General features: G+C 41.0%; 2 protein-coding genes across 2 annotated transcripts; one reads left to right on the forward strand and one right to left on the reverse strand.

The window, feature by feature from the left end:
* Nucleotides 1–834: 834 nt before the first annotated feature.
* On the reverse strand, nucleotides 835–6111 carry LOC118309955 (lysosomal thioesterase PPT2-A). The gene is made up of 8 exons (XM_035632642.2): nucleotides 5687–6111; nucleotides 5026–5179; nucleotides 3139–3234; nucleotides 2887–2994; nucleotides 2713–2796; nucleotides 2530–2614; nucleotides 1848–1902; nucleotides 835–1697 (listed from the first exon to the last, which is right to left on the reverse strand). Exons 1-8 carry the CDS (start codon nucleotides 5834–5836, stop codon nucleotides 1554–1556), a joined length of 876 nt encoding a protein of 291 aa, XP_035488535.1. The 5' UTR covers nucleotides 5837–6111; the 3' UTR covers nucleotides 835–1553.
* A 1977-nt stretch (nucleotides 6112–8088) lies between these two features.
* dhx16 (DEAH (Asp-Glu-Ala-His) box polypeptide 16) lies at nucleotides 8089–27101 on the forward strand. Its single transcript, XM_035630033.1, has 21 exons — nucleotides 8089–8362; nucleotides 9441–9643; nucleotides 9872–10104; nucleotides 10297–10465; nucleotides 10576–10632; nucleotides 10790–11044; nucleotides 11151–11384; nucleotides 12296–12487; nucleotides 13275–13385; nucleotides 13560–13675; nucleotides 16202–16412; nucleotides 16769–16867; nucleotides 16971–17123; nucleotides 17486–17626; nucleotides 18428–18590; nucleotides 18693–18811; nucleotides 19774–19841; nucleotides 20625–20787; nucleotides 21104–21265; nucleotides 25181–25354; nucleotides 25982–27101. The coding sequence occupies exons 2-21, from the start codon at nucleotides 9446–9448 to the stop codon at nucleotides 26108–26110; spliced, it is 3147 nt and encodes a 1048-aa protein (XP_035485926.1). The 5' UTR covers nucleotides 8089–8362; nucleotides 9441–9445; the 3' UTR covers nucleotides 26111–27101.
* Nucleotides 27102–27423: the final 322 nt, after the last annotated feature.

A 27423-nucleotide genomic window follows, 5' to 3' on the forward strand; every position in this document is an offset into this window, starting at 1 on the left:
ATCGCTGATATAGTTTGGGCAAAAGAGTTTGGCAAATGAATGTAATAGCTGAGCCTAAATACAAAAAAAAATAAACGATCAAAAATAAACCAAAACACCAATAATGGTTTGGAAATGTGAAGCTCCTCCAAAAGACTTTAATACATAGGAATAAATACATATTATTACATAGAAAGTACAGAATTTTAGAACAGAAGGCACCAACACATCACTAACCTGCTCTCTGTGGGTTTCACACCCTTCATGACGTTGCATCGGTGGCAGGAGAGTAACAAGCTTAAACGTTTCAACCCAAACAGAAGAGGACAGAGAAGTTTTCTTTGGTTTGTGACGGAGCATGAATTTTATTCAAGTACCATAAGCGTCCACCAGAGGGCAGTGATTGATCGTCATTGCTTATGTTTTGCCATGATGTATAAACTCAGACTATTACCCTTCATTGTAATGTTCAGGAACATTTGAGGTCGTCTCTATTAAACAATCTGGTGTCTCTATAAAATAATGCACTAATAAATCTTTTAGTTCTTTTAGTTTTATGGTTTGCATATTGTAATGTTAATTTTACTATGCAATGTTTTGACACATATACGATGTACTCTGTTCTTTGTAAGATGTCTTTCTCTGCAAATGTGTGACTTGTCCTTTGTGGCCTATGCGACCTTGGGATTAGGGGGACCGGTGCAGACCAATGCGCCCTTTTCCCATCATTAATCTTTGTGCTATGTTTTGACAGTGTTATCACTATATGTACATACTGGGACAGACTCTGTCTCGATGATCTGATCCCTCTGCAAAGGTTTGTTCACTTATTATAAAATACTTGAAGACAAAGACTTGCATCTACAATCTTTATTTCAGATTTCCGCCAAAAAAATAAAAAACCCTTTCTTGTTCAGAAGAAAATTTGAAGATATTTACAAAATTTAAAAGCTCTTTCAAATATCGTACGAGTCTGAATTCAAACATTTGCCTATTGCCCTTAGTTTCATCTGAGAACCCAATAAATTATCAACGGGCAAATACCCTGGAAGCACAAGGCAATACAATTTGGCACAGTTATTGCAAAAGGGAGTATTTTTTTTAACTGTTTGAAACTCTCAACCTAAAAAAAAAAGCTAAATTGATTTGACAGAAACCTACAATATTTGTGCAAAACTGTTTTTTATGTAAATGTCCCCCATTTTTTTGTTTTGTACTTTTTTGTTCCTTTATTATTTTTGTTGTTCGTTTCTTTTACAACAATCATGTACATAAAAAATATGAAAGAAGACTAAGACTGTACATCCATATCAGCATCATCTCTGTAATACTGTCCTTAGTTAAGGCATCAATGTTTTTAATTCATCCTGCCTGATGCTCTGCTCAAACGTTCATAACAATGTGTCCAACATATGTCAATAAATAAAATATCATCATCTGCACACCTTAGCAGAACCTTTAGCTATTATCCACAGACCTTACAGTGTCTGCATGTGTAACCAGGGTCAATCGCGTCATCCGTTTCAGTTCAACAATACGTTGTGTTAACATTTCTCAAACTGTGTGAGTCCTTTTCATGTGAGCCACTTCTCTATGCAGCTCATGAACACTGTGTAGTTGGAGTGCCATTGGACGTGCTTCACTCCCGACTGGATACATGTCGACACGTCCCCCCGAGCGTCCAGCGTCTTCAGCCCAAATGTATCGTTCCTGTAAAACTGTCACAAGGAGAGAAGGGGAGATGGACGGGTTAGTCAAAACAATATGCTGGTGAGCCCATCACAGCCTGAAGTAAAACATGAGGAAGGGTTTTCCAGTCTAGATTTTTTTTTTGAATTACTACAGGTGTGGGACAGTTTTCCACCTACCTCCTGGTTCCTCATTTCTACAACGTGTTCGTTACTGTCATAGAATCCAAAGTGGCTGTGTAAGAAAGAGGAAACAGTCAATTCAGATAAAGAGGTTCCGAAACTTGTTCTGCTGTATTTTAAGGTCTCACTTTGATTTACTTTTAATAGCAGCCAAAATCCAGATGACAGATTGGAGATGTTTAAAAAAAAATTATTCCAGTAATAGAGGGCTTTTATAGGTGAGACACTACAGGCAAAAAAAAAGATTTAAATCCAAAAATACACCATTAAGTTTTCCTTTGTCAAGTTTCAATTTGCATCTGTAGATTTAAATTACAAAATATATATTTATTTATATAAGGCTTTTTTCTTAAAATTTGTATTTGTCTCATATTCTGAGCCAGAAATCTCAATTTCAGTATCTCTACACCAAACTCTCCAGTTTTAGTCCTATCTATATCTATATTTATATCTATATTCTTTTATAGATGGGTTTGTTCATATACAATTAATAACCCTAATTTTTGTAACATTTATATTGTTACACACATGGAGCAAATTGATTTTTTTTAATGTCTGTTTACGCTTTTTTCTGATTTGTGGAGATAAGAAAGATATATCCAAAAAACCCTACATATGATATGATAAGAATAAAATGGCGTGTGTTAGAGAATTGTAAAACATTGATGACACACTGAACCTGGACTGCCACGGCGTGATGACGCCATCATCTGGTCCACCAATTAGCACAAGCTTCTTGACACGTAAAAAATTTTGCCTCCACACTGAGGAGGTGAAAGGGAGAAATACATGTATTGTTGTTGGGTTTTTTTGTACACGTTAACTGCACATCCATAACCGTGACAGTAATGCATTCCGTTACCTCTCAGGTCAGTGTGTGGACTGTCTCCATTAAGCTTCGGCAGAAAGATGTTGCTCTGCAGGTACTGGGACCGATGATGAGGGTCTGTGGAGAAAACACAAGGAGAATATGTTTCTGTAAATGCATCTTTTAAATAGTGAATATCTCGAGCCAAGACTGCCCCCCGCCTCCTACCGTTCCAGTATCCACAAATGGACAATTTCTGCCCCAATCTCCTATAGCACATTTTAAACACTGTCTTCTTCATGAAGTCTGGAAATACCCACTTCAGGTAGTCGGTGTCTGCGGAGTAAGACAGTGAGAGTATCTGTTACAACTCTGTACTGTTTTCAGATATTTTAAAAGTTTATGTGAATGAATACAGAGTCCTAAAAAGGTCACAATTCCTTGACGGACAAGAATTAAAGGGAGACGTGCGTGCCTGACCTCCATATTGCCCTGCCTGTGGTGACGACAGCGAAATGAAGTTATGCACGTTGTGGTCTGGAGTTGTGGAGAGAAGTGCTCGGCAAATCAGTCCACCTTTTTAAAAAAAGAGGACAAATGGGTCACAACTACAACGCAACGAGAGTCGGACAAAGCAATAGACAGAGTTTTTGTTTTTTTTAGTTAGAATTTCATTTTTCCTGTCATTAATCGTACAGCCCATAGCCGACTTTTGCGATCACAATGTTTACTATGATCAGTCCACGTACACCTGCAACCATGCACTTTTTTGAGAGCACTACTGTAGCTCTCAATCCATGCCACCAATGTATGTGGTGCTTTTTCGTATATTTGACTCTAAATGGAAACGTAATTTACTAAATGAACACCATGCTGTATTGAAGAACACTTGAAACTTGTGATTGAGACCATAAACTCCTCATTATAATAATTTCTGACGTTATAAATCAAGTGAGAAGTAGAGTAATTTTCTCGTAGACTTCTATAGAAACTGACTCCTGTTTGCAAACAGGGAGTCGCCCTCTGCTGGTCATTCCAGAGAAGACAGGTTTCAGGCACTATCGAACTTCCGAAATTGCTTCACTTTCCAGACCCGGTGACAATTTCTGATGAGTAATTATCGATCTCTTTCAACTCTAACCCTAACCACAATCTCACGGTGGCATAAGAGGGTAAGTCAGGGGCTCAACAAAGCCAAGAATATCTATATATCTCTTTATTTAATTTTAACCAATTCATACTTTGAAAGTTTACAGGATAAGTTAAAGTTTTTGTCAGTAAATGTATTTTTACCTCGGCTACATGTGGACAGACATATGAGACATAAACTATATAAACTGCAGAATCGTAAGAACTGTGAGCCCATAGGTTTGAAAAAAATCTTTGGTGTGTGTCAGTTTTCATGTATGTGTGCATCAAATATTTACATTGCATCGTGCAGCTATGTGTGCCTAATTAGTCTTTGTAAATTTAAGTTATAATGTATATGTATAACCGAATAGGAGAGACATTTTGAAAGGAAATATTATCAACACCAACAGCCGTGTCACTGGTTTCTTACATTTTTTGCTCTCCATACTATAAGTACAGTATATCCCTATTAACTGAGAAACTCAGTCCCCTGTTGCTCTATGTGATTTCTGTCCTTGAAGGCAACACGCGCAGATTACACAACATTATCTCACGGAGAGAAAATGTTCTTGGTATCTGACAAACTGCCTAAGTCCTCTCTTCTCATTCTCATTATTATTATTATTGTTTCATCACTTACGCAGTCTAATTCACCCCTGCAATAAATTGTGAAGGTTATAAAGTTCAGTTTTCTCCTGTGACGTCTTTTGGAAGCTGTGGTTTGTGATGCCCCTTAATTTGAAACAAATTGGATTTATCGATTAAAAATATATCAACCTGCGTTTTTAAAACACATTGGGTTTATTATAACTGTTACGTAAATTTCAGTCTTACTTGTTTGTTTCATTTCATGTTCGAGTGACAAACATGCGTCACATTAAGTTGATTGGTTGGTTGGTTTATGCTAAATCTGTGAAATCCAAATTGATGGACATTTTACCTGTACAAGTAAAATACATCAATCTAAACATTAGGCTAAATATTACATATTATATTTAATACATATTTTTGTGGGTGCTGTTTTCATACATCAGGGTTTGGGGGGGGGGGGGGGGGGTAGTGCTGCGTAAAAAGAAAATGTAGAATGTATTTTGTGGCCCCATAGGGAGCTGCATAGTTGTTTGAAAATGATAAAATCTGGATGTGTGGTGTGTTCAGCATCTCTAATAGTGTGCGTTGACATGCAGTGTCTTTGTGAGTGTGTGATTTTGAGAGAGAGAGAAAGTGAAAGTGGACCTTGTGAAAAGCATAGAAGATGGATGCCATCGGGTGCCTTCTGCATGATGGAGCTGATGGCTTTCCTGAAGTCCTTGACCTGCCTCCACATGGGCTTCAGACTGGCCAGGTTGCTGTACAAGTCAATCACGGACACCTCCGTACCTGGATGCACCTAGGAATTACATAAAAAGTGAAAAAAAATCTAAAAGATCTCAGAAAACAAAGGATCTTGTGGGACAGAGTGAAAGAAACAAACACTGATTAGATCAACTGCCAGCAAACTCTCAGCCTGACGACTGATGATGTTTATCAGCCGCCTGACACTGTTTTTTCCAAAGTAGACCTGATTCTTGAGGAATAGAAAATGATAACGGGAACAGAAATTGGTGACCTGAAACCATATATGCTGGTTTTCACTTCTATTTCCAATATGTCTGCCTTTAGAAGAATTTGAACTCCTGTAGATGTCCAAATAAGCTGAATAAATGCCTTCTGTTCTGAGGGAGCTGAGTGGGAAGTTTGACCATTCACAATTAAAAACGATCAACATTCAGCTGCACTGATGTATGCAAATATGAAATTCCAGAGCAGAACTTGTCCGCTAACAGAATGAATCTTCACAGTTTAGCTGTTTTCAGTACGATTTAGAGATCCCTTGACAATGAAATCCGTGTCCTACCTTGTGTATATAAAGAGACATGGTTTTGAACTGCTTGAGTCCGTCAAATATGCCGTGCACGATGACGACGGGTTTGTACCCGTGCACGCAGACCCCGGTCAGCAGCGGGAGAACCAGCAACAGCCGCAGCGGCAGCGTTGGCGTCTTCATCTCTGCCCGCCGGTCTCAGGTGGGACGTCCCGCGGCCGAGCGGTGCAGACGATCGAGCCACAGTCCCGGACAGAGACTTTACCCCCCGGGGAGTTCAGGGGTGATGATGAGTAAAGTATCGATCGCCCTCAACTTGTGTGTGATCGACAGCTCGAGCCTCCTTCCCTGTCCCTGCTTCCGTAGAGTGATGCTTCTTTCTTTTTTTTTTCTTGGGTGCTGTCTGAGATCACATTCAGTTTTGCCGATAGGTGGTCGGCGCCGTCATCTCATTTGTGTTCTGTGGCGGGAAGTGACTAAGTAGGTGATATGTAGGCTATACCCGAGTATTTCCATTTTCTAAACCTCGTCAGCATTTCAATGCAGGGACAAACACTCAAAGCTCAAATTAATCATATAATCAACAAATAAACGATGACGTGTAATCAGACCCAATACTACGACTTTATAAAAGAATATATAAAGTATTTATATATTTGAGTACTTGCTGTAGTTGCACTTGAAGTGTATTTTCGTTCTGATTCTTTCACTTTATTTTAATTTTAGATGCATTGCTTCAGCCTGTAACATATTGTTTTTGTACCGTTGTAATGATGCTTCGATTTAATTTGCACCAAATATTCTTGCTTTTTGGTCATTTTTGTATTGTAGCCCATTTCATCTATAATTCTTACTCTTATGGTGTCATTATGCTCGTTATGATGTATACAGTGTGTGTGAATGTAATGTGCATGTGAGTGGAAGTAAGTTTGTATGGATATGAATGTGTTAAATATACATAATAAATATTTCAGTTGAATAGAATAATGTGTTTATTTGTCTCAAAAATACTTTCTCAGTCCTTCAATGTTTACTTTAGCTAACATCTTTTTATTTCTTGAAAAACATTATTTTACTTTATTCTTTTTCACTCATTAGTTTCCAGTATATTATAGTTATAACTGGCAGCATTGGGACAGAGCCTGCAAACTAAAACTATCTTTCCATTCCTTACTTATTGATAACCATATTTCTGCCTGTGAGAATAAAGCCTTTGAATTTGATTAAATGTTTTTTCTACCACAAATTTTACTATAATAACACTGATAATAATACACCTACAAATATTAACAATAGAAGTTAAATATGTCCAGAGCTAGTGGTATTGTTGTTGTTGTTGAGGTCCCAGTTGTCCAACATCTTGCGAATCATTGTTATTTACTACTGTTTTGCTACGAAATGAGCAATTTATTGATTGCGTTGTTTTCAAAATCTTTTTTTTTTCAATGAAAGGGGTAATGCTGGACTTTGGAGAATGATAGAACAGGGTAAGGACAAAGGCCTCAACCTAAAGAGATCATCTGAAGGTAACCTTGCTGTCACCACCACCCATGAGCTCTGGGGAGCAGATGAAATTAAATCATAAGCTGGGGGCATAATTCTAAAACAAGCGCTCCTCTTGTTTGGACCAGGTGTCTGTAAAAAACATAAAGTTGAGAATTTCTGATCAAAACCAGACCATACAAAAGTGTTATTAGAGAGGGATCATATATACCTGTATATATATATATATATATACTTTTTTATAATTTAAATCATCAGAGGGAATAGGGACTGCAGATTTTGCAACTAGTGAAAGGATCCCTTTGGTGGGACGGGTCCTCCTAAAATTTGGGATATTTGCTGAATCTGACATTGGGGCAAAAGGGTGAGCATAATCAGGACCTTCAGGGTTTAATGTGTCAAGCACAAATGTCTGACATTGTCTGTGGTTGACGCATGGCAGGAGTCAGATTAGATAAAGAAGCTGTGAGCTTTGAGCACACTTTGTTCATCCTGAATGACAGGGAATACATTGGAGCTGCTCCTCGCTGTGTAAGATGTGCCATGTCAACAGCAGTGGGTCCATATAACGAGCAGAGGGAAGCTTGAGGGGCAGGATAGGGTGGATGTCAACGTGCCCTGGAATGCCATTAAAGGGAAATTGTCCTTTCTTTGTTTTGGATAAGCAAGAACTTTTCGTGCCACATTGATGTGAAAACAACCCTGAAAATAATCAATATTTCAAATATCACATTCTTCAGATATAACCAGCTTGTTCTGTTTGTATATTGCTGTTGCTGGGTTTTGTTCTTTTTTTGTTAAGTGAATATATTTTCTTTCTAAAACATCTGTAAGTGCAGAGTCGGTGGTTGTTGTCGTCGTTCCTCGGACGGCCGCAGGGGGGCAGTGAGCGCTGCTGCCTCGGGATGCAGCTCTGCTTTTCCTCGGCGTTTTTTTTACACGACGCGTTTCCGCTTTCAACTTCAGCGTGATCAAGCTAACTTAGCAAAACATGTATCGGTGATTTAATGTTGCTTTCGGTTGGGAAAATAAACAATATACATGACCGCGGGGGGATGCACGCATCTATTCAGCGTCCTCTCCGGAACTCGTGAGCTTACAACTCAAAATACTGCCTCGTTTGTAGCTCTAGTTAGCTGAGTTAGCTAACGCGCAACCTGCTACTTCAACCATAATAACAACGTTGTTCGAGCGCTTTGAAAAGCGGTAAGTGAAATTAACAATGTTTTTTTCTTGGTCTTAAATAAAGCAAAGCAGCGTTTTCTATCTAAACCAGATACCGTTAGAAATGTGAGTGGTTTACTGGTGCACCGTTGAGTTTGAAGGGACAACAACAGACAAACATGGAATGGAGTTTGTAGCTAACTGCCAACTGTTAGTTTGAATGATCACGTGTAAGTTTGGTTTAGGAGTTTTCGGTCAGACACAATTTTTTATTTTCAGTTTGGCTTTAGAGCTCAATACACCACTGACTATCTCATTCATCTGTTTGCCAGCTGTTTTGCTGTAAAGACTTATTTTATGATGATGTTTCGTTTTTTTCCCAGTGATAATTCACTTATATGTAGTATGTATATATTTAGTAGCTCTGAGGTCATTGTGATAGTGTGTGATGGACTACATCATACTGAAGGGGGCGTGCCTAACATTCTGCCCCCCTCATGTACGTACATTGGAAGAGTAGAAATTTATCCTTAATATAATGTACATCGCCACCTTTAACTAAAATCTCCTTAGAAAAAACATATACTTTAATGAGAATGTCAACAACATCAAAAGAACATTATAAACTATACTCATTGGTAGAATATATAGAAGAGTCAGGTATTGAATTGCCTTAAAATTTTTGTAGGTGTACCTATTAAAGTGGCCACTCGGTGTATACAGGCAAGAGCAAACTGTTTACATATAGGTCAGTCTGTTAACTAACTATGTACTCTGTGTACTGGGTCGTGGTTTCTCAGCAACGTCTACAACGGGTCATGCTTGTAATTCATCATAAAATGCAGCAAATATAAATGGGGCACTAATAATTTGTAGTATATATATGATCTAAGTACTGTGATATATGTAGCTATAAATGTCATTCCTTATTTTCCCATTTAGGTTTATAAATTAATCACGAACAGTCCCTTTATCTGTCTCCTACGTCTCGAGACTGTTTCCTGAGCTTCACAAAGGAAACTGTCATTTAAAACCTATGGAGGTTTGGTTGTCACCAGCCGTGTCTCTAACTACATGTCATACAATCGACATTCTTGTGCTGTGATTGCTCCCTCAACAGGCACCATGGCAAATCTAGAGCAGTGGGTGAACGACCGCCTCCATGACATCCTGGGTTTGAGTGACAGATATGTGTCTCAGTTCATGATTGGCACTGCGAGGAAAGCACTGAGTGCTCAAGACTTTGTGTCGCGCCTCGAGCAGACGGGCACGATCGACATCGACCAGAGCGTGATCGCCTTTGCGCATGAGCTCTACGAGAAGGTATGATGGTGAAATAATATTTTTTCTTCTGTTCGAAATTTTACCTAAACACACTCACATGGACTTTAAATGACTCAAAATGTTACGGTAGTTGCTTGCTGGGAAGATTTGTTGGGATTCAAACCTCCAACACACTCACATGGACTTTAAATGCCTCAAAATGTTACAGTAGGTGCTTGCTGGGAAGATTTGGTGAGATTCAAACCTCCAACAATCAATTTTTCACAGATTCCTCGCAAGCAGGTTGTTGAAAAAGCTTCCCGTGCAATAGAACGGGAAGCCATTGAAATGGATCGGAAGAATCGGACGTACACGCTGCTGGAAGACAGCGACAGCGAGGGAGATGCCGTGACAGAGAAACCGAAAGGGAACAAGAAGAGTAAGGACAGCGGAAACAAGAGGAAGCACATCAGACGGAAGAAAGAGAGCGAGTCAACCAGTGAGGATGAAGCACCTAAAAGGTAATCCAGGGATTCCGTTTTCATTTATTATCCTTTTTTGTTTTGTTTTATGCTTTTGGATTTTACGTATTTACAGGAAACTGTAAATATGTATAAGCTCAAAGCCTTTAAAAATAGTAATAAAAAGTTTTTTTAAACTTCTTGATTTTATAAACAAGCAGCAGCTCGATGTATTTATGTTTCTTACATCAGGAGCGATTTGGGCCAGTCAGTCAAGAATGAAGAAGAGGAGGAGGAAGAATGGGAGAAGGAAGAGCGAGAGCGTTTGCAAGACATCGAAGAGAGAGACGCGTTCGCTGAGCGAGTTAAGCTGAAAGACAAAGATAAGACCCGCAACATAGCAGAGAGGACTGACAAAAAGGTTGGAAGCAAAATAATTACCATACAGCTCGTGCATCTTAGTTTTTTTCAAAGATGAACCTTCTGTGTCTCCCAGATGAACAACTTCTCACTTTGTATGTTTTCCTCCAGGCCTACGAGGAAGCGCAGAAGAGGCTGAAGATGGCTGAAGACGATCAGAATAAAATGGTTGGTGCTCTGAGCTCGGAAAATTGAAATAATGATAATAATAATAAATTTCATTTGCTTTAGAATAAAATGTTCTGGGTAATAAAGAAATTTAAAATGAGTTGCTGTAGTAGCATATGTATAATCAGATCTTTTGTCCTTTTCTGTCCATCTCTAGTTGCCAGAGTTGAGGAAACATTCTCGCAGGGAGTACCTAAAGAAGCGAGAGGAAGAGAAGCTGGAGGATCTGGAGGCGGAGATCATCGACGATGAGTACCTTTTCTCAACAGACGAGCTGACAGCGAGAGAGAAAAAGGAGTTGGAATACAAACGTACCCTTCGGGATCTGGCTAAGGATTACAAAAAGGCCGGTGCCAAGGAACAGGAAGAGAGGAAGAACAGATACTACATGCCAGAAGAGAAGAGAAGCAAGGTAGAAACAAGAGATGCCAGGTACACCAGGTCACTTACTGAAGTCTGCAAAGTTCAATTGTTTGTTTCTTCCCCTCCATCCCTTTGGCTTTCCCCCCACTGACCAGGAGGTGCCCCAGAGGGACCTGGAGCTGGAGGAAACTCCCATGGAGCTGGGAGGGGAGCAAGGCCGCTGGGAGGAAGAGAGGCTGAAGACGGCCTCTCTCAGCTTTGGGGCCAGGAAGGAGCGGGAGCAAGGGATGAGGCATGAGCAGGAGAAGTACCAGCTGATCCTGGAGGAGGAGGAGATGATCGACTTTGTCAGCACTGCCATCACCATGAAAGGGAGTCGGGCCGAGATGGTAAGCTTCTTCTTGTACTTGCTAACTGTCCCCTAACTGTGTCTGTACTGGGCCTGAAGATCTCAAACTGTGTGCCAGCTCAAATGCAAGAAAAAAGTCACAACTTGGAGGCCATGAAGAGTCTTAAAAGTAGTCAGTGAGATATAATAATAATAATAATAATAATAATAAGCTTTATTAATGTAACACCTTTAAAAACAGGGTTTACAAAGTGCTTTGATAGACAAAGCAGACACGGGATACTCGGGGGAAGTCTAAAAAATGCATTCGCACTAATAAAACAATCAAGGAAAAAAAGCAAGAGAAAAACATTACTTAGAAACAGTAACTACAAATAAAAGAATGAGAACATCTAAAAGAAAAAGAAGACATTGCGTTAAAGCGATAGAACAAAATCAAATAAATAGTCAATAGTCAATAGAAATAACGATAAAAAGGATGACATCATTCAGATCTCTTCTTCAAACCCCTTGTTTACAGACTTGCCTTTAAGTGAAGTCAATGAATGTGAAAGATAGATCTTAAAAAGTAATTCTGTTCAAAACCTTTATGTGGTCATGCAGCGGAGTTCTGAGAAGTCTGGAGTCGATCAGTAGATTTCTGGCTCAGACGAGTCAAGAGACTGCTCAAAAATCTTAAACAACTATCAATAAAAAGAAGAAGATTTCTTGTTGAGCGTCAGTGTAAATTTGATCTAATTTACTTTTATTATAAAGATCTTTTGCGCACCTGTATTCTATTTTTAAATGAAAGCAAGGGCATCCAGAAAAAGTGAGTGTGTCCATATGTCCTGTCAACATGTCCCAGAGCAAAACATAACCTCCGTCGCGGCTGCTCATCACGCATCGCTGTGAAAAATATAATGTAGAGAAACTTGAAGTGGCTCTTTCTTCTCGCCCTGTTGAGCTCAGGATCAGGAGGCACCGGCTCTGTCACAGGCGGAGCTGAAGAAGCAGTCCATGCAAGAGGTGCGACGCAGCCTTCCCATCTTCCCCTACAGAGAGGACCTGCTGGCCGCCATCAGCGAGCACCAGATCCTGGTCATCGAAGGGGAGACGGGCTCCGGAAAGACCACCCAGATCCCACAGTACCTCCTGGAAAGTGTGAGTGCGGAATCAAATCATAGCGTAGATCGTCGAAGGTGAAGATGCTTGATGATTCGCTCTCTTACCAAGGGTCAGGTGGGAGAATCAACACCAGTCTAACATCTGTCCAGTTTGTTTTTGAGATCTTTGCAAAAAGTGCCAAAACAACAAATTGTAATTTTACGGTGGTTATGTGCGGGACCACCACTTGGTCGGGCACAGAAACTTCTTCCAGGCAATAACTCCTCCTGGTCAAGAAATAGAACCCCAACTCTTCATTCTTGCAATTTCATGATTTCTGTTAAAGGGGCAGTAAGCGACTCTAAAGCAATGCCAATTGTAAAAATCTGCGAATGTTTCCTCAGAAAAAAAAATCTGTGTTTTCGGCTCAGCCCTGGCCCTGCAATTTAAAAAAAATCAATCGTACAGACCGCACCACACAACACTTTTCAGTTTTTAAACATCACTCATCGACACTTTAAGGGATGTGCTAGTGTCGGTATTCCCTTCCCGAGGTGAGGGGGTTCGAGTCCCAGACAGTGTGGTAATATCACAACAACAACAGAGAGAAACAAGCTCTCTCCAAAATTCACCCTTTAATTTTATGCTTGTTTTGTTACATTAGATAGACATTGCCAACGACTGGATGTCTGTGAATATCTCCGATGAAAACTTGTGAAAATAGAGTCGTCGTCAGTCTCAACACAACCGCTGACAAAATATAAACCATCTGCATGATCAGATAACGCGAGCGGTGACCAATGAAAATCAGTCTGCCCTTTAACCTGTTGTTCCTCTGTCTCAGGGCTACACTCAAGGAGGCATGAAGATCGGCTGCACACAGCCCCGCAGAGTGGCAGCCATGTCAGTCGCGGCCAGGGTGGCACAGGAAATGAGCGTCAAGCTTGGGAATGAGGTGAGCTTCTCGTGCTGATCACACGTTTCCCTTTTTTACCGACATGGTTTTATTGTTTCCTGGATGGGGCCACAGGAAACTATTTAATATCTAAATCATGTCTCATGTTTTTGTGAATTGGTGTTGAACATCTTTCATTGTCTTTACTCATATAAACTTTATTGCTCGATCCAGGTGGGCTACAGCATCCGTTTTGAGGACTGCACATCAGAGAGAACGGTGCTCAAGTACATGACGGACGGCATGCTGCTCCGAGAGTTTCTCACTGAGCCTGACCTGGCCAGCTACAGGTAATGTAAACCGTTTGGATTAAATCTGGTTTTAGCCCTCGCACACGCTGAATTTCTGCCAGATCAGTGGTTCATTTGATGTGCAGTTTGAGGGGGTTACGACACCTGATCAATTCCCTGAATGATCATCAATGTGGCTCTATGATGATCAGATGTAGTTCTGACAGGTCATAAATTGATGATTGGTCCTGCATTTTGAGCAGTTCCAAAGGTTCGATTTCCCTCATGGCTGCTGCGAAAAGATCTGCAATAAACTTTGTTTTTCAGTATTGCTGGAGTATAATTTTAAATGTAGTCTTGAGACTGATCTTCAGTGGAGCAAAAATGTCACAACGTCTGCACCTTTCGTCCATCAGAAGTTTCATATTGTTGTTCTTTTCCACTTACTTTCCATGTTTTGCGGCCTTTCTCTCTTTTTTGTCAACACTGAGGATGTGTTCGTCTTGTTTCATAAACTCGATTGGAATTGTCACTGGACAAAAAACTCAACGCTCTGAACTCAACGCTGCAGCTGGTCGATCATAAAAGTCACAAGTTCTCGTGTCTGACCTTCTTCACCTGTTCATAAAATAAAAGTTGCAATACAGAGCATTTATCGCTCACGACATAAATTCATTTTATTTACCCTTTTAAACATTGTATTTTTGAGGATTAATTTTACAGCTCTCGCTCAATCCAAATGTTAATAAAGCTCAAACCTGAATATTTAAGAAAGTAAAAGTGAAGTTTTGTCTTTCTTAAGAGAATATCTCAGTGTGCAGAATTATTAGGCAAATATTGGTGCGCAGAATTATTAGGCAACTAAATGAAAAAAGAATATTTTCCCATCTCACTTGTTGATTTTCATCTGTTAGAGTGAAAATAATGAACAAACAACTCTAAATATACAAATAAACATTTCTAACATTTCCAAAACAAAATCAGTGACCAATATAGCCACCCTTCTTTTCAATACATGGCACAAGCCTTCCATCCATGGAGTCTGTAAATTTCTTTATCTGTTGACGATCAACTTTTCGTGCAGCAGCAACCACAGCCTCCCAGACACTGTTCAGAGAGGTGTACTGTTTTCCTTCATGGTAAATCTCCCGTTTAAGAAGAGCCCACAAGTTCCCAATAAGGTTTAAGTCAGGTGAGTAAGGGGGGCATGTCATTTTCCTGTCATCTTTAAGGCCTTTACTGGCAAGACATGCAGTACTTTGATGCATGTGATGGAGCATTGTCCTGCATAAAAACTCATGGTCTTCTTGAAAGATGCAGGCTTTTTTCTGTACCACTGCGTGAAGAAAGTGTCCTCTAAAAACTGGCAGTAGTTCTGGGAGTTGATTTTTAGTCCATCGTCAACCCGAAAAGGTCCAACTAGCTCATCTTTAATGATACCAGCCCATACCAGAACCCCACCTCCACCTTGCTGGCGTCTGAATCGAAGTGGAGCTTTGTGCCCATTACTGATCCAGCCACGGGCCCATCCATCTGGTCCATCACCGTCACTCTCAATTCATCAGTCCATAAAACCTTTGAAAAATCTGTCTTCAGGTATTTCTATGTGTCTCATTCAATGGTGGTCGTTTTTCAGCCTTCCTTACCTTGGCCATGTCTCTGAGCACTGAACACCTTGTACTTCTGGGTACTCCAGGTACGTTACAGTTGCAGAATATGCCAGCACTGGAGGACAATGGGTTCCTAGTAGCTTCAGGCTTGACTCTTTGTAAATCTTTGGGAGTAAATTTGCGTCTTTTTTTCTCTATATGTTTCTTTCGACCCTGTTGACTTTTTGCAACAAAAAGTTTGATAGTTCTGTGATCACGCCCCAATATCTTTGCAATGTCAAGCGTGCTGCATTTTTTTTTACAATTGTTGACTTTTCAGTCAGTCAAATCTCTTTTTCGGCCAATTTTGCCTAGGGAAAAGAAGCTGCCTAATAATTATGCACACCTTGATGTAGGGTGTTGATCTCCTTAGGGCACACCCTCCCTCATTACACAAATACACATCACCTGATATGCTCAAATCCATTAAGCACTCAAGTTTATACAGGTTGGAGTTGGAAAATATGCATAAAAATTATGATATGGTCAAAATACTCACTTGCCTAATAATTGTGCACGCAGTGTATATGTAGATTTAGATTTACATTAAAAACAACAAAATCGGCAGTGATTCCTAAGATGTCGTTATCACACCTTTATGACAAAGAGTTGTAAATGAGGTTTGATATTTTAAACTAAATTGTAAATAAGAAGAAAACACAAACACAACCAAACATATAGAACTTGATATAAGAAGATACCCTTTTCTCCTTTACTTTAAATGTAATTGCACATCTTTTCTGCATTGTTAATTCTGTAAAATAAAAGTTTTCACATCTGCAAGCATTATACTCAATAGCAATATGTCTGTGAAATGCCCATATTGGCTGATTTTTATCGGCCAACTGAGCAGTCGCTCGAGCTCTTCTTGTCATACCATAATTCCCTTGGTTCCTCTCTGCGGCTTCTCATGTCACATTTCACATTATCCCTCCAGTGTGGTCATCATCGACGAGGCCCACGAGCGAACACTCCACACCGACATCCTGTTCGGTCTGATCAAAGACATCGCCCGGTTCAGACCAGACCTGAAGGTGCTGGTGGCCAGCGCCACTCTGGACACTGAGCGCTTCTCTTGCTTTTTCGACGACGCCCCCGTCTTCAGGATCCCGGGCAGGAGGTTCCCTGTCGATATCTTCTACACTAAAGTAGGAACTGTCATGTGTTTTTGTTTGATTAACTGATAAACTTGTTGAATTATGGTTCATTGCTTGAATGGAAAAGGACGGCAATATAAAGATCTGTGGGAAATATTACAGCCTTCTCCTGGATACTTAAGAAGAATATAGTTTCTTGTGTATTCATTTGTATTATTTTCCCCCCAAAAAATGAGTGAACAATGAATTAAAGTTTTAGATAGTACCTCATGCTTGACAGACAGTGTACAGCTCCTCTGTGGCTCATGAAACATTTTACATTTTACAGAAAAGCACCAATTTTCTCCCAGTCAAGTAAGTCTACAAAACATCTCACTTACTCTGTTTGTCTGTGTCGTGTTGCCCAGGCTCCAGAAGCTGACTACCTGGAGGCCTGTGTGGTGTCGGTGCTACAGATCCATGTCACACAGTCTCCTGGAGACTGTCTGGTCTTCCTCACTGGACAGGTATTATTTATATCAAGCATACATACAACTTTAAAAAAAAAAAAGATTAATCTTTGATTTTTGACTGGCTCTTCAACCTTTTTGTCTCTTGTGTGTCTGGCAGGAGGAGATCGAAGCATGTTGCGAGCTGCTCCAGGAGAGATGCAGGCGGCTGGGCTCCAAGATAGCCGAGCTGCTGGTACTTCCTATCTACGCCAACCTGCCGTCTGACATGCAGGCGAAGATCTTCAACCCCACTCCTCCTGGGGCCCGCAAGGTGAGATAATGTCTTCTTTCTCTGCTGAATCCCTGGGAAGCTTTTGTTGAGACAACAGATCTGCTCTCTGCTCTCTGTTTTCGGTATCAGTTATGTGTTACTCAAGAGCCTTCAGGTTAAATGTACATGCTTTTTATCCACCAGCAGAGGCTGCTATAGTAAAATGAGATTTGGACAAGTCTTTGTGTCCTAGTTTTTTTTTTAATCATTATTTGATGGTAGGAGTCTTGTTTTGCTGTTTTCTTTCTCATTTTTGCTCCTCTTCCTGGCAGCTGCATTTCAATCATTATTCTGCTTTGTCTGAGCAGAAGTTAAGTCCCTTGATACCTTGGCTTTGTGTGTCTTCCTCCCAACAACCCAAGGTGGTGGTGGCTACTAATATAGCAGAAACCTCACTGACCATCGACGGCATAATCTACGTCATCGATCCGGGTTTTTGCAAGCAGAAGAGTTACAACGCCCGCACCGGAATGGAGTCGCTCATCGTCACGCCATGCTCGCGGGTAACGTTGCACAGATTCTCTTAATGTTTTTGTAAGCAGGAAGTTAATGTGACGGAAGGACGGAAGTGACAGACAGGAGTGCAGGTTACAAGCACCTGGTTCGTTTTCTGTTTATGTATTTAATTCTTGTTGCTATTTCTGGCTGTAGTGAATATAAGTAAAAAAAGAAAAAATCATAGTCCGGGCCCCTGACACAGGATGCTAGTGTTTATGTTTACAGTCATCAACACGCCTACTCGCTGGGAATTTTCCAGAGATTGTCCTGCTGTATCCTCACATGGGGATATTGTCTAGGTGGCCGTATAAGTTTGTTGTTTTTAACGGCAGCACCGAGACGACTTCTGTCATCATAATATGATACTCGTTACTCGATAACAGGATGACTTTTATTACAGAAACATCACCAGCTGATCCCAGAGCAGAGAACTGATCCAATAAGCGCTGGTACATAAACAGCAGTCAGTGTTTGTCCGACTGCTTAAGATGAAGTCTCATCTTCTTCCAGCTCCATCATCCCTTCAACTTCTGTCATAAAAGAAACTGGTCAGATATTTGCTATATTTAAGCTCCAGGCGATCAGAAGGGGCAACACATTCCCAATTCGGACGTAGACGGGAGGTTGTAGACAAAATAATGCAGTCTGAGCACTTCCTTGTTGTTGAAACTCACAATGTAAATATAGGCTCAGAGTGCAGTCGATGCTGAGTGCAGATGTTATGTGAAAATTTTTTGGGTCTCAGTATTGGTTTAAACTGGTTTACCAGCTCACGCTGTGTGTGTGTTTCTGTTTTTGCTCTTAAGGCTTCAGCTAACCAGAGAGCAGGCCGTGCGGGCAGAGTGGCTGCTGGGAAATGTTTCAGGCTTTACACAGCCTGGGCCTTTAAACATGAAATGGAAGAAACAACTGTGCCTGAGATTCAGAGGACCAACTTGGGAAATGTCGTCCTGCTGCTGAAGAGTCTAGGTGAGAGGTCGACGAGCCTTCGGGACGGATTAAAGTGAAAATATGACAACTTTTTAAATGATTTTTCATACACTTTACTCACTAATTACTCTTTGCTCGCAGGCATTAATGACCTTATTCACTTTGACTTCATGGACCCGCCTCCGCATGAAACTCTGGTCTTGGCACTGGAGCAGCTCTACGCCCTGGGAGCACTCAACCACCTCGGGGAGCTCACCAAGGTACAAACTCACGGCCTGTATTTATTAAAACCTGTAGTTAGGCTACATCCACATAAAATTTTTTAAAAAAGTAAACCTGGCATCCATACTCCTATGGACATTTCAAGCATCTTAAACGCATACGAAATTTAAAAGGCACTGAATTCCTGCCGCAGAATTTTTTAGCATTAAAATTATGTATGTGAATTGTTTTTGTCTCTGAATTTAACCCTTCACATTTGAAGCACTGAATTTTTTTGCATAAAAAATCTATCTGAATTTTTTTTTGCCTCTGACTGCAACACTTCCAAATTTCCAAGAACTAATTTTCACTTGTTTACAAAAGTCACATTATGAAATTCACTTCATATAAGTTCAAGTTGCTTGTGTTAAAAAAATTCTGATGCAACATCTGGGACACAAAGTATAAGCAACCGATTCTGTGTGAAACTGGTTAGCTGGACTTCTGTTCGGTAAAAACGTCTTAACTAATGGATTAAAGTTTGAGGCTTTAGATTACAAATCTGTGAAACCTTTTAATCAAAAATGAATATTGTCCTATCACACAAGTTAAACAAGTAATGGGTTCCACTCTACTGTACTTCTTTTGCAGATTTGAATGTGGGAAGAGATAAACAAAATAAATCATTCTTCACTTTAATCTCAGTAAAGAGAGCTTTATCCTCTGCTTTGACGTGCGTAATCTGAGTCCATCTTCACTCTGCACATTTGCAGCACAAACTGTTTATACTGTACCTGATGACGTGTTGTGCCTTCCAGCACTGAAGAGCCGCTCACTTCCTTGATTCAAAGTGTTGATAGGTGCAATAGATGACACGTTTGTCTTTACGACCCAGCACTATAATGACAAAGCCAGTGTTGTTTCGTCGGTTCGTCGGTTTTGTCCCGAGCACGTCATTGATAATTATCACAGGTCGTTGTTTATTAAATGGATGAATCAACTGTTTGCTCTGTTTTGTCAGCTGGGTCGCAGGATGGCTGAGTTACCCGTTGACCCCATGCTGAGCAAGATGATCCTGGCCTCCGAGCAGTAAGTCCTCGGTCTGATATGAGAACGAACCTTCGCTTAATGTTCCTTTCACAAGATGCATAGCCTGCCTGAAAGAAGTATAAAGCATAAAATGTATTACATCAGTTAGAGAGGTGGGTTTCCTCACACATGATTTTGCACCTGGGATTCTGGGTTTTTGGAAGTTTCTCCAGGAGTGAAGCTGTTGGCCCGTCAAATGTGCTCGGTGGAACATTTGTAATCTAATAGCAGACAAGGGAGAAGAAAATTTAAATGGAATAAACAACAAAATGGGCTCTGGATTAGGAATTTACATGATATGTGTTTAAAATATGGATTTGAAGATCAGTTCTTCAAGAAGAAGAGAACAGGAGAAAACCAAATTGTGAAATTTAGATGGATTGTTTTATCTAAACTGATATTTTTTATTATCTTAACAAAGACAGGAGGTTTATTTGTAGTCAGATTTTAGCTGCTTCTTGTATTGAATCGAGCCAGTACTTTGCTTTGGAGGAAGAATCTGTCCAGAATGTCAAGTTGGAGAAATGGAAAATTGTCATTTTTTGGTTTTTTTGACTGACTGTTGCAAAGATATTTTGTTTAGTAATATAAATACAGTAATCACACTGTCTTGAAATAGTTTGAAAAAGAGAAAGATGAATAAAAAAATAGAGAAAGAAGAAAACATTCTACCACTATAGAAAAGAATATTGAAAGAATATTCATATTTCTCTGCCCTCTCTCTGTTTCTTTCTCTGTGTTTCTCTCCCTCTTCTATTTCATATTGCTCCCGTGTCCCTCCAGGTACAAGTGTTCAGAGGAAGTGTTGTCAATAGCAGCCATGCTGTCGGTGAACAACTCCATCTTCTACCGGCCCAAAGACAAGGTGGTGCATGCCGACAATGCCAGGATGAACTTCGTGGTTCCGGGCGGAGACCACCTGGTGCTGCTCAACGTCTACACGCAGGTACAAACAAAGCTGGATAACAGCAGCTGGAGATATGTATATATAACTCCCATCCAAATCAATAAAACTGCATGAATCAAGCTTAAAATGTATAATTGTGTCACAGGTGCTCCATAAATATTTGCGGCTGTGGTTAAGTTTTGGAGTACAGCATTTTATTAGAAGGTCTTCTCAAATATCTCGTCCACTTTTTTGACATTAGGTACACAGAGTATTGAAGTTGATCTCAATACAGAATTCAGCATTCAAAGGTAGAATTCCCACCCTGATCCCAGGGGTTGTGCTAAACTCCTGTCACCGTGTCTTTCTCCCTTAGTGGGTGGAGAGTGGATTCTCCACGCAGTGGTGCTACGAGAACTTCATCCAGTTCCGCTCCATGAGAAGAGCCCGGGACGTCCGGGACCAGCTGGAGGGTCTGATGGAACGCATCGAGGTGGAGGTGGTCAGCTCCCAGGAAGACAGTGTGCCCATTCGCAAGGTCAGTGCTGCTGAGAAAAAGTCGTCTGAACTTCAGTTCCTGGTATTTATTAAGAGGATATGTTTTATATTACGAGTCTGTGTTTGTGGCTCAGTGCGAATATGGCGGCCCTCTGGTTTGACCACATGTGATAAGCCTGTTATCTAAGCAGTGGTTAGTTATCTAGTTATTGTGTCCCGCACATACATGTGCTCCGCCCACATCACAACGAAAACACCGAAATAAATGCTCTTGCTTTGCTGTTTCATTTGTCAGACACGATTACAACGTCTTACATTCGACACAGTTTTTCTGCAGTTTTTTTTTCATTATAGTTTTGTTCTTTAACATATTTGAGTTTGAAGCAAATGTCAACAGACCATCTTTCTTTGTCCTACGGGAACAATTTGTTTTGAACGTCATGAACATTACGCTAAATACTGTTTCCATGCAAAATGTTCGAATTCCTTCTAAAAGCCATTGTTAAAACATTTTCACAGTTCTGTTGCTCAGTTGCCTTCACTGTCAACGTGAGGCAAGAGCTGGGAAGTCACAGCAACAACAGCAATAATGAGATGGAGAATTAAAAGCACTGAAGAGCTAAAAAAGAATTAACTGAAATATCCGAAAATAGGGTGAGGAAGATGCCGTCTTTAAAAAAAGAAACAACTTTTTTATGGTCAATATGTGCGTCTTATTTGCTTTTTTTAATGTTACTGCAACCTCAGGTTTAACACAATACAGGTAAACAATTCAAGTTGAGTCACAAGTGTTTGAGACTTGACCCAGAAGAGACCAGGACTAATAAAACAATGAGGGCGGGAAGCTGCTTGTTTTAACTTTGACAAGTGCCTGTCAACGTGATCCTTTTCGTTCTCTGAAGTTGAATTTAGGCTGCGTGTCTTCACTGGGAGGAGAAAGGTCGCTCTGATGTACAGGCCCTGTTTTTGAAAAAGCATATTGTTCTGCAAGTAATCACTGAGCGGAGGCTGTGTGAAAAAGACGCCTCATATCAGGGTCTGTGTGTGTTGTGAACACACACCTAAACCACTTGAGATAAGCAGGGAGGTTTGTTTTATCAGCTGGGTTACACCTGTGTCAAACATGCTGCAGCCAAGTAGGCAGAAGAAACCCCACAACCTATTCTGTTACGATGAACCCCTGTTCAATCTTGGCTTTATCATCCGTCCTCTGTGATCCGATCACAAGTAGGGAGAACTCTAAGCACAGGTTTGAACACACCCAAGATGAATCGAGGTCGAGTTTGACATCTGATGAGTGGTTTAGCTCCTAATAAGTTTTAACCCTGTCCAGACTAACTGAAAATGTATATCAAGTGACATTTACGTACACTTGAGCAAGCACTTGACTTTGTGAACAGGAAGCAGATCGTCTACTCTGCAGTTTGTTACTTGGTAATGGATAATACTAAAGAAACAACAATGGTGAAAATTAAGAGCAGGGATCTCTTTACTTGGAGCGAAGACAAGGTGGAACAATTACTGATAGAACGGGTTTACAACGTTTCGCTCTCACCGCTGGTAGTTGAGTCACGACCTATAGGAACCAATCAGGAAGCGAATCCGGGGCGCCTGCGTGACCATTTCCAAACGTCTCCATTTTTTGCCCCTCTATACTACAACACAGCCTTGGACTTTTCAAACACAAACAGGGAGAGCAGCTTTTCCAAACTTCTCCATTGTAGCTGCTCAGAGTAGTGTGAACGTCAGACGTAAAGGTAGCAATAGTGATGCGTTTCAAGAGGAAAACATAATTATGTAGATGAAGCCTTAGAGCTGTCCACTTGTGATCATGATGGTGTAAACAGGGCTTAAGTAGCATTTCATTTGAGCACTGACATCTCACTCGCCCACTGTACATACAATCATAAACAAGGAGACTGACTCATTTGAAAATGTTTATAATGTCTTAAGGCCAAATGACAGACGCATGTATGTTTGCTTCTCGAAACCACTACACAACTAGTGTGAGTTTCATTGTCGCGCTGTTTTGTGAACACGCCCGGCCCACATTACAGCTGGTGTGAACTGACGCTCCGAGAAGCAGGTCTGAATGTTCGGAGTGGATTGTCTATTTTAGCTAGTCCCACACAAATCCAGCCTTCACGACAGAACTCGTGCATATTCTCAGGAGTTACGTTGATATTTCACAGTATGAATTATCTATCTACCTGCTGTAGTTTCCTTGAGCAAGGCACTGGTCCCTTCCAGTGCCACATTCAAGAACAATATATGATTTCTGTTATATGTACAAAGATGAGGATTTAGAGAGTTCATTTTCTATAAAATCTTCGGACCCCGACATATTCTGGTGTACAAATTAAGGCTCAACCGATAGGTCTGTTGGCTAATATGGGCCTCACACAGACACATCAGCATTTATGTTTGTGAATATGCACCTATAGGAACTGTTATTTTACACAATAATTTTACTTTAAAAAAAAATATATATTTTCTTCATTCAAGTTCTATATAGTTGGTTGTATTTGTGTTTTCTTTTCACTTATAATTATTTAAGTTTTGTTGTTAAACTATAAATATATATATATAAATATATTTTAATTACTTTCTGTCATAAAGGTTCAATAACAACATCACCACTTTTTTTTAAAGAGGCCATATTATGCTCCAGGCACCTTTTCAGCCTCCACGTATATTTTGTTATCTGGGGTGTCTGCCAGCCCACGGAGAATGAAAAGACAACAATGAGTCGTTGATTCGTGGTTTGGGTTGATCGTGCAGACGGTCTGTAAACGAGCCATTCACAGCCCGGGCGTCAAGTGACGTAAGTTGACCTGAGCAGCACCTCCCCCCTTGAAGTGCGGAAAAACAGATCGCGTCTACGCCATAATTTTCTCCCCGCTAGCGAACGACGACTGCGGGACAAGCTAGACTCGCAACCCGGTAGCCGGCGGAGCCGCGGCTACCGGCCGGCGTAGCTCGCGGCTAATGGCGGAGCTCGCGGCTACCGGCCGGCGTAGCTAGACTCGCTGCTGGGATGTCGTTAACGTTCTATCGCCCAGCCCCTTGTGCTCTGTGTGTAATTATGGAGAACGTGTTCGCTGTGCCTCCCGGGTCTCTACGTCGTGTATGTGCCTTGTTACGTGCGACTGTTGTCATGGCAGCGCAACGCCGTAGTTGCGCAGCAGACCCGAAGAGGAGCGAGGCGGAACACCAAGGGAGGAGGGCGAGGAGTGAGCAGGAAAGCGCTGGAATCGACCATAGTCTCACAGGGCTGTTTATACAGAAAGAGGAGGGTGCTGTGTGGCTTGATCCTTGAGGTGTTTTGACATGGAATGGCAAAGACATGTAGTTCACACACCTGAAAACCAATGTAACTTGTGTAAACGGGGGCATAATATGGGCCCATTAAAATATATACATATATATATATATGTATCTGCTGAAATATTGGTATCAGTCCCCAAAAATCTATATCGGTGGGGGTCTATTACAGATGATCCATAAATGCTACGTGCTTCTGGCTTGTAGGAATTTTTTGGTGTAATTAGAAAGTAACCATTTCTTCAGACCATCATCTAACTGTTAAATTGATCATTAGAGAGACGTATCAGGATCCGTCTGATTCAGCTCAGAAGTTGACGTTGATCAATTAAATCACACTTTGGCTTTGCTGTTATCATTCATAGCAACATATGAGCAGTTGGTCTTGTTTGTGTGGGTGACTGTGAACAGACAGTAAATTTAAAAACAAAAATCGGGCTCATTTGTAATTAGTCATTTAATATCAGGACTAATCTCACCAAAAAACTTTATCAGTCATTTGTCAAAATAACACAACTGAGTGTCTTCTTACTCACTAATGAGCCCTTGTGATTAGATTGCCTTATTGTGTTGATCTCGAGACTGGATGATAATTATGTTTAACCCCCCCCCCCTTGTGGTTCTTACCTAGGCGGTGACGGCAGGATACTTCTACCACACAGCACGACTGAGCAAAGGCGGCTACAAGACGGTGAAGCACCAGCAGACAGTCTACACCCACCCCAACAGCTCCCTGTTCGAGGAGCAGCCCCGCTGGCTCATCTACCACGAGCTCGTCTTCACCACGAAGGAGTTCATGAGACAGGTCCGTCTGCTCGGGATGTGATGTGTAGGCTACATCCATACTACTACTTTTTAACTTCAAAACCAAAAAGATCATTGTCCACGCTAGTGTTTTTTGTTCAATGTCAGAAGGAATCAAAATCAGAAATACTTACTTACCATTACTGACAGGAGGTGTTTACCATGTTTTGCCTTCACCAGTTGAACCTTGACTGAAACAAATCAGGAATTGAGTGCGGCTGACTGCATCATCGTTACTATATTACAACGCAGCCCTGGAGTTTTCAACCTGTGGCGTGGACGTAAGCGGAACCGTAGCAACACTGATGCGTTTTTAAAACTAAACCGTAGTAGTGTGGATGCAGCCATAAGTTACCTTCAAATTGTCACTTTAATCTCAATATCAAATATATATCTTTATGCCTGCCGTGTTTGTAGAAGGTAGACGAAAGCTGTAGTCTGTTTTTCAGACACTTGTTTGCTAATGTAATAGAAAATCATTAAACACAGAAAACTCCCTTTGAAAACTGTTTGTGGGCATGAGACAGCACATTAATGAGGAAGTGTGACAAAGGTTCCCGGGCAATATTCAACCGTAATCCTACCCATATCACCATCACACAATGTATTCTCTCTCCCACGCATGCAGGTGATCGAGATAGATAGCGGCTGGCTGCTTGAAGTGGCGCCTCACTACTACAAAAGCAAAGAGCTGGAGGACAGCAGCAGCAAGAAGATGCCCCGCAAGCAGGGTAAAACGAAAGAGGAACTGGGCTGAAGAGAGGACCGAAACCTCGGGGGGACAGACGGCGAGAAATTAAAACTCCCTTTCCCCCTCAGGGCAGGGTGGAAATAGGAAAATGACTTGGAAGCTTGAAAAATATATAAAAAAAAGTGTGGAGAATGTAGTTTGAAAACGTGGCTGCACAGAGCAGCGCGCACACACACACACACACACACACACACACACACACACACACACACGCACACACACACACACACACGGAGCATATGAAGGCACTTGGAGCTTCCTGCATCAGCAGTGAGTGTGGACTCACCCTGTGGGTGATTCATCTCATTAATGAACCTGGGAATTTTTGTTATGGGATTTTCCGGGTGCTTTTGAACACCCCTTTGTTGACATGAACCAAAATAAAAAGGCTTTGTCAAATTTTGCATTTGTGAAAGCAGCACAAAGGTGACATATTATGCAAGTGGTGTTTGTGCACATAAATTTGTGTGTCTGGCTGTGGAGCCTGCTGGCCCACCAACTGTGAATAAAGACCACCCTGTTTTTTTGTTGTGAGCTGGCTAAACCCTACAGCCTGGCTCTGGTTTCTCTCCCACTCTGATGAGTAACCCCGCCTGCAATCTGAGAATCTCCACTTGTCTGGTGAAGGGGTGTGACATTTCCTACACATCGTGAAAGCGGTTGACCAATCACAACAGACTGGGCCAGCTGGCCAATCAGAGCAGACTGGGGTTTATCGGGAGTGGGGGCTAAATCCAGGCTTTTTCAGACAGAGGGTGGAGATAGGAGCTGCAGGAATGGGCAGTGTGAGAACACTGATGCCTATTCTGAACATTAGAGCATGTAAACATTTTCAAGTGGTCACCCAAATTAAAAGTATGAACCTGAATATGACCATAATATGTCACCTTTAAAGTGTACATATGGGCTATTACTGTGACGTCCTCCACCGAGCTCAAAGGCTCCTTATCTTGTTTTTTTTCATTTTTTTCTAGCTCAATAAAGGTTTACAACCATCTGTTTATGTTGTCCCGTGTAATTTGCTCAGTAGAATTGGTATGCGGGTTGGGTTTGCAGCTCAGCACTTTGTCATCACACTTTGTGTTTCCCCATCTATCAATTTTTAACTTGGGTTAATCCTTCTGGTTTGAATCCCTCCAGTCAATTCACTGTTTGACAAGCTATATTTATCTTCCTGGCACCTTATTGTCACACTGGGAACTGTGTCAGTAAGGAACTATTTCACAAAATCTCCTTCGTGCAGCAGCTTGTTTTTATAAGATTAGTGTGACACCGCTCCGTTTCAGGAAGAGCTTGTCCGAGAACCACAAACAACACTG

Source organism: Scophthalmus maximus, chromosome 1 (genome assembly GCF_022379125.1).
Source record: "Scophthalmus maximus strain ysfricsl-2021 chromosome 1, ASM2237912v1, whole genome shotgun sequence".
Taxonomy (NCBI): domain Eukaryota; kingdom Metazoa; phylum Chordata; class Actinopteri; order Pleuronectiformes; family Scophthalmidae; genus Scophthalmus; species Scophthalmus maximus.

Excerpts from the sequence above, each read along its gene's own strand:
- LOC118309955 (XM_035632642.2), bottom strand. The coding sequence starts at position 5,836 with ATGAAGACGCCAACGCTGCCGCTGCGGCTGTTGCTGGTTCTCCCGCTG. Across the intron at positions 3,235-5,025 it reads TCTTCTATGCTTTTCACAAG|GTGGACTGATTTGCCGAGCA; the intron begins GTCCACTTTCAC and ends TTTTTTAAAAAG. Across the intron at positions 2,797-2,886 it reads CATTTGTGGATACTGGAACG|ACCCTCATCATCGGTCCCAG; the intron begins GTAGGAGGCGGG and ends TTTTCTCCACAG.
- dhx16 (XM_035630033.1), top strand. The coding sequence starts at position 9,446 with ATGGCAAATCTAGAGCAGTGGGTGAACGACCGCCTCCATGACATCCTG. Across the intron at positions 16,868-16,970 it reads TGGTCTTCCTCACTGGACAG|GAGGAGATCGAAGCATGTTG; the intron begins GTATTATTTATA and ends TGTGTCTGGCAG. Across the intron at positions 25,355-25,981 it reads CGAAGGAGTTCATGAGACAG|GTGATCGAGATAGATAGCGG; the intron begins GTCCGTCTGCTC and ends CCACGCATGCAG.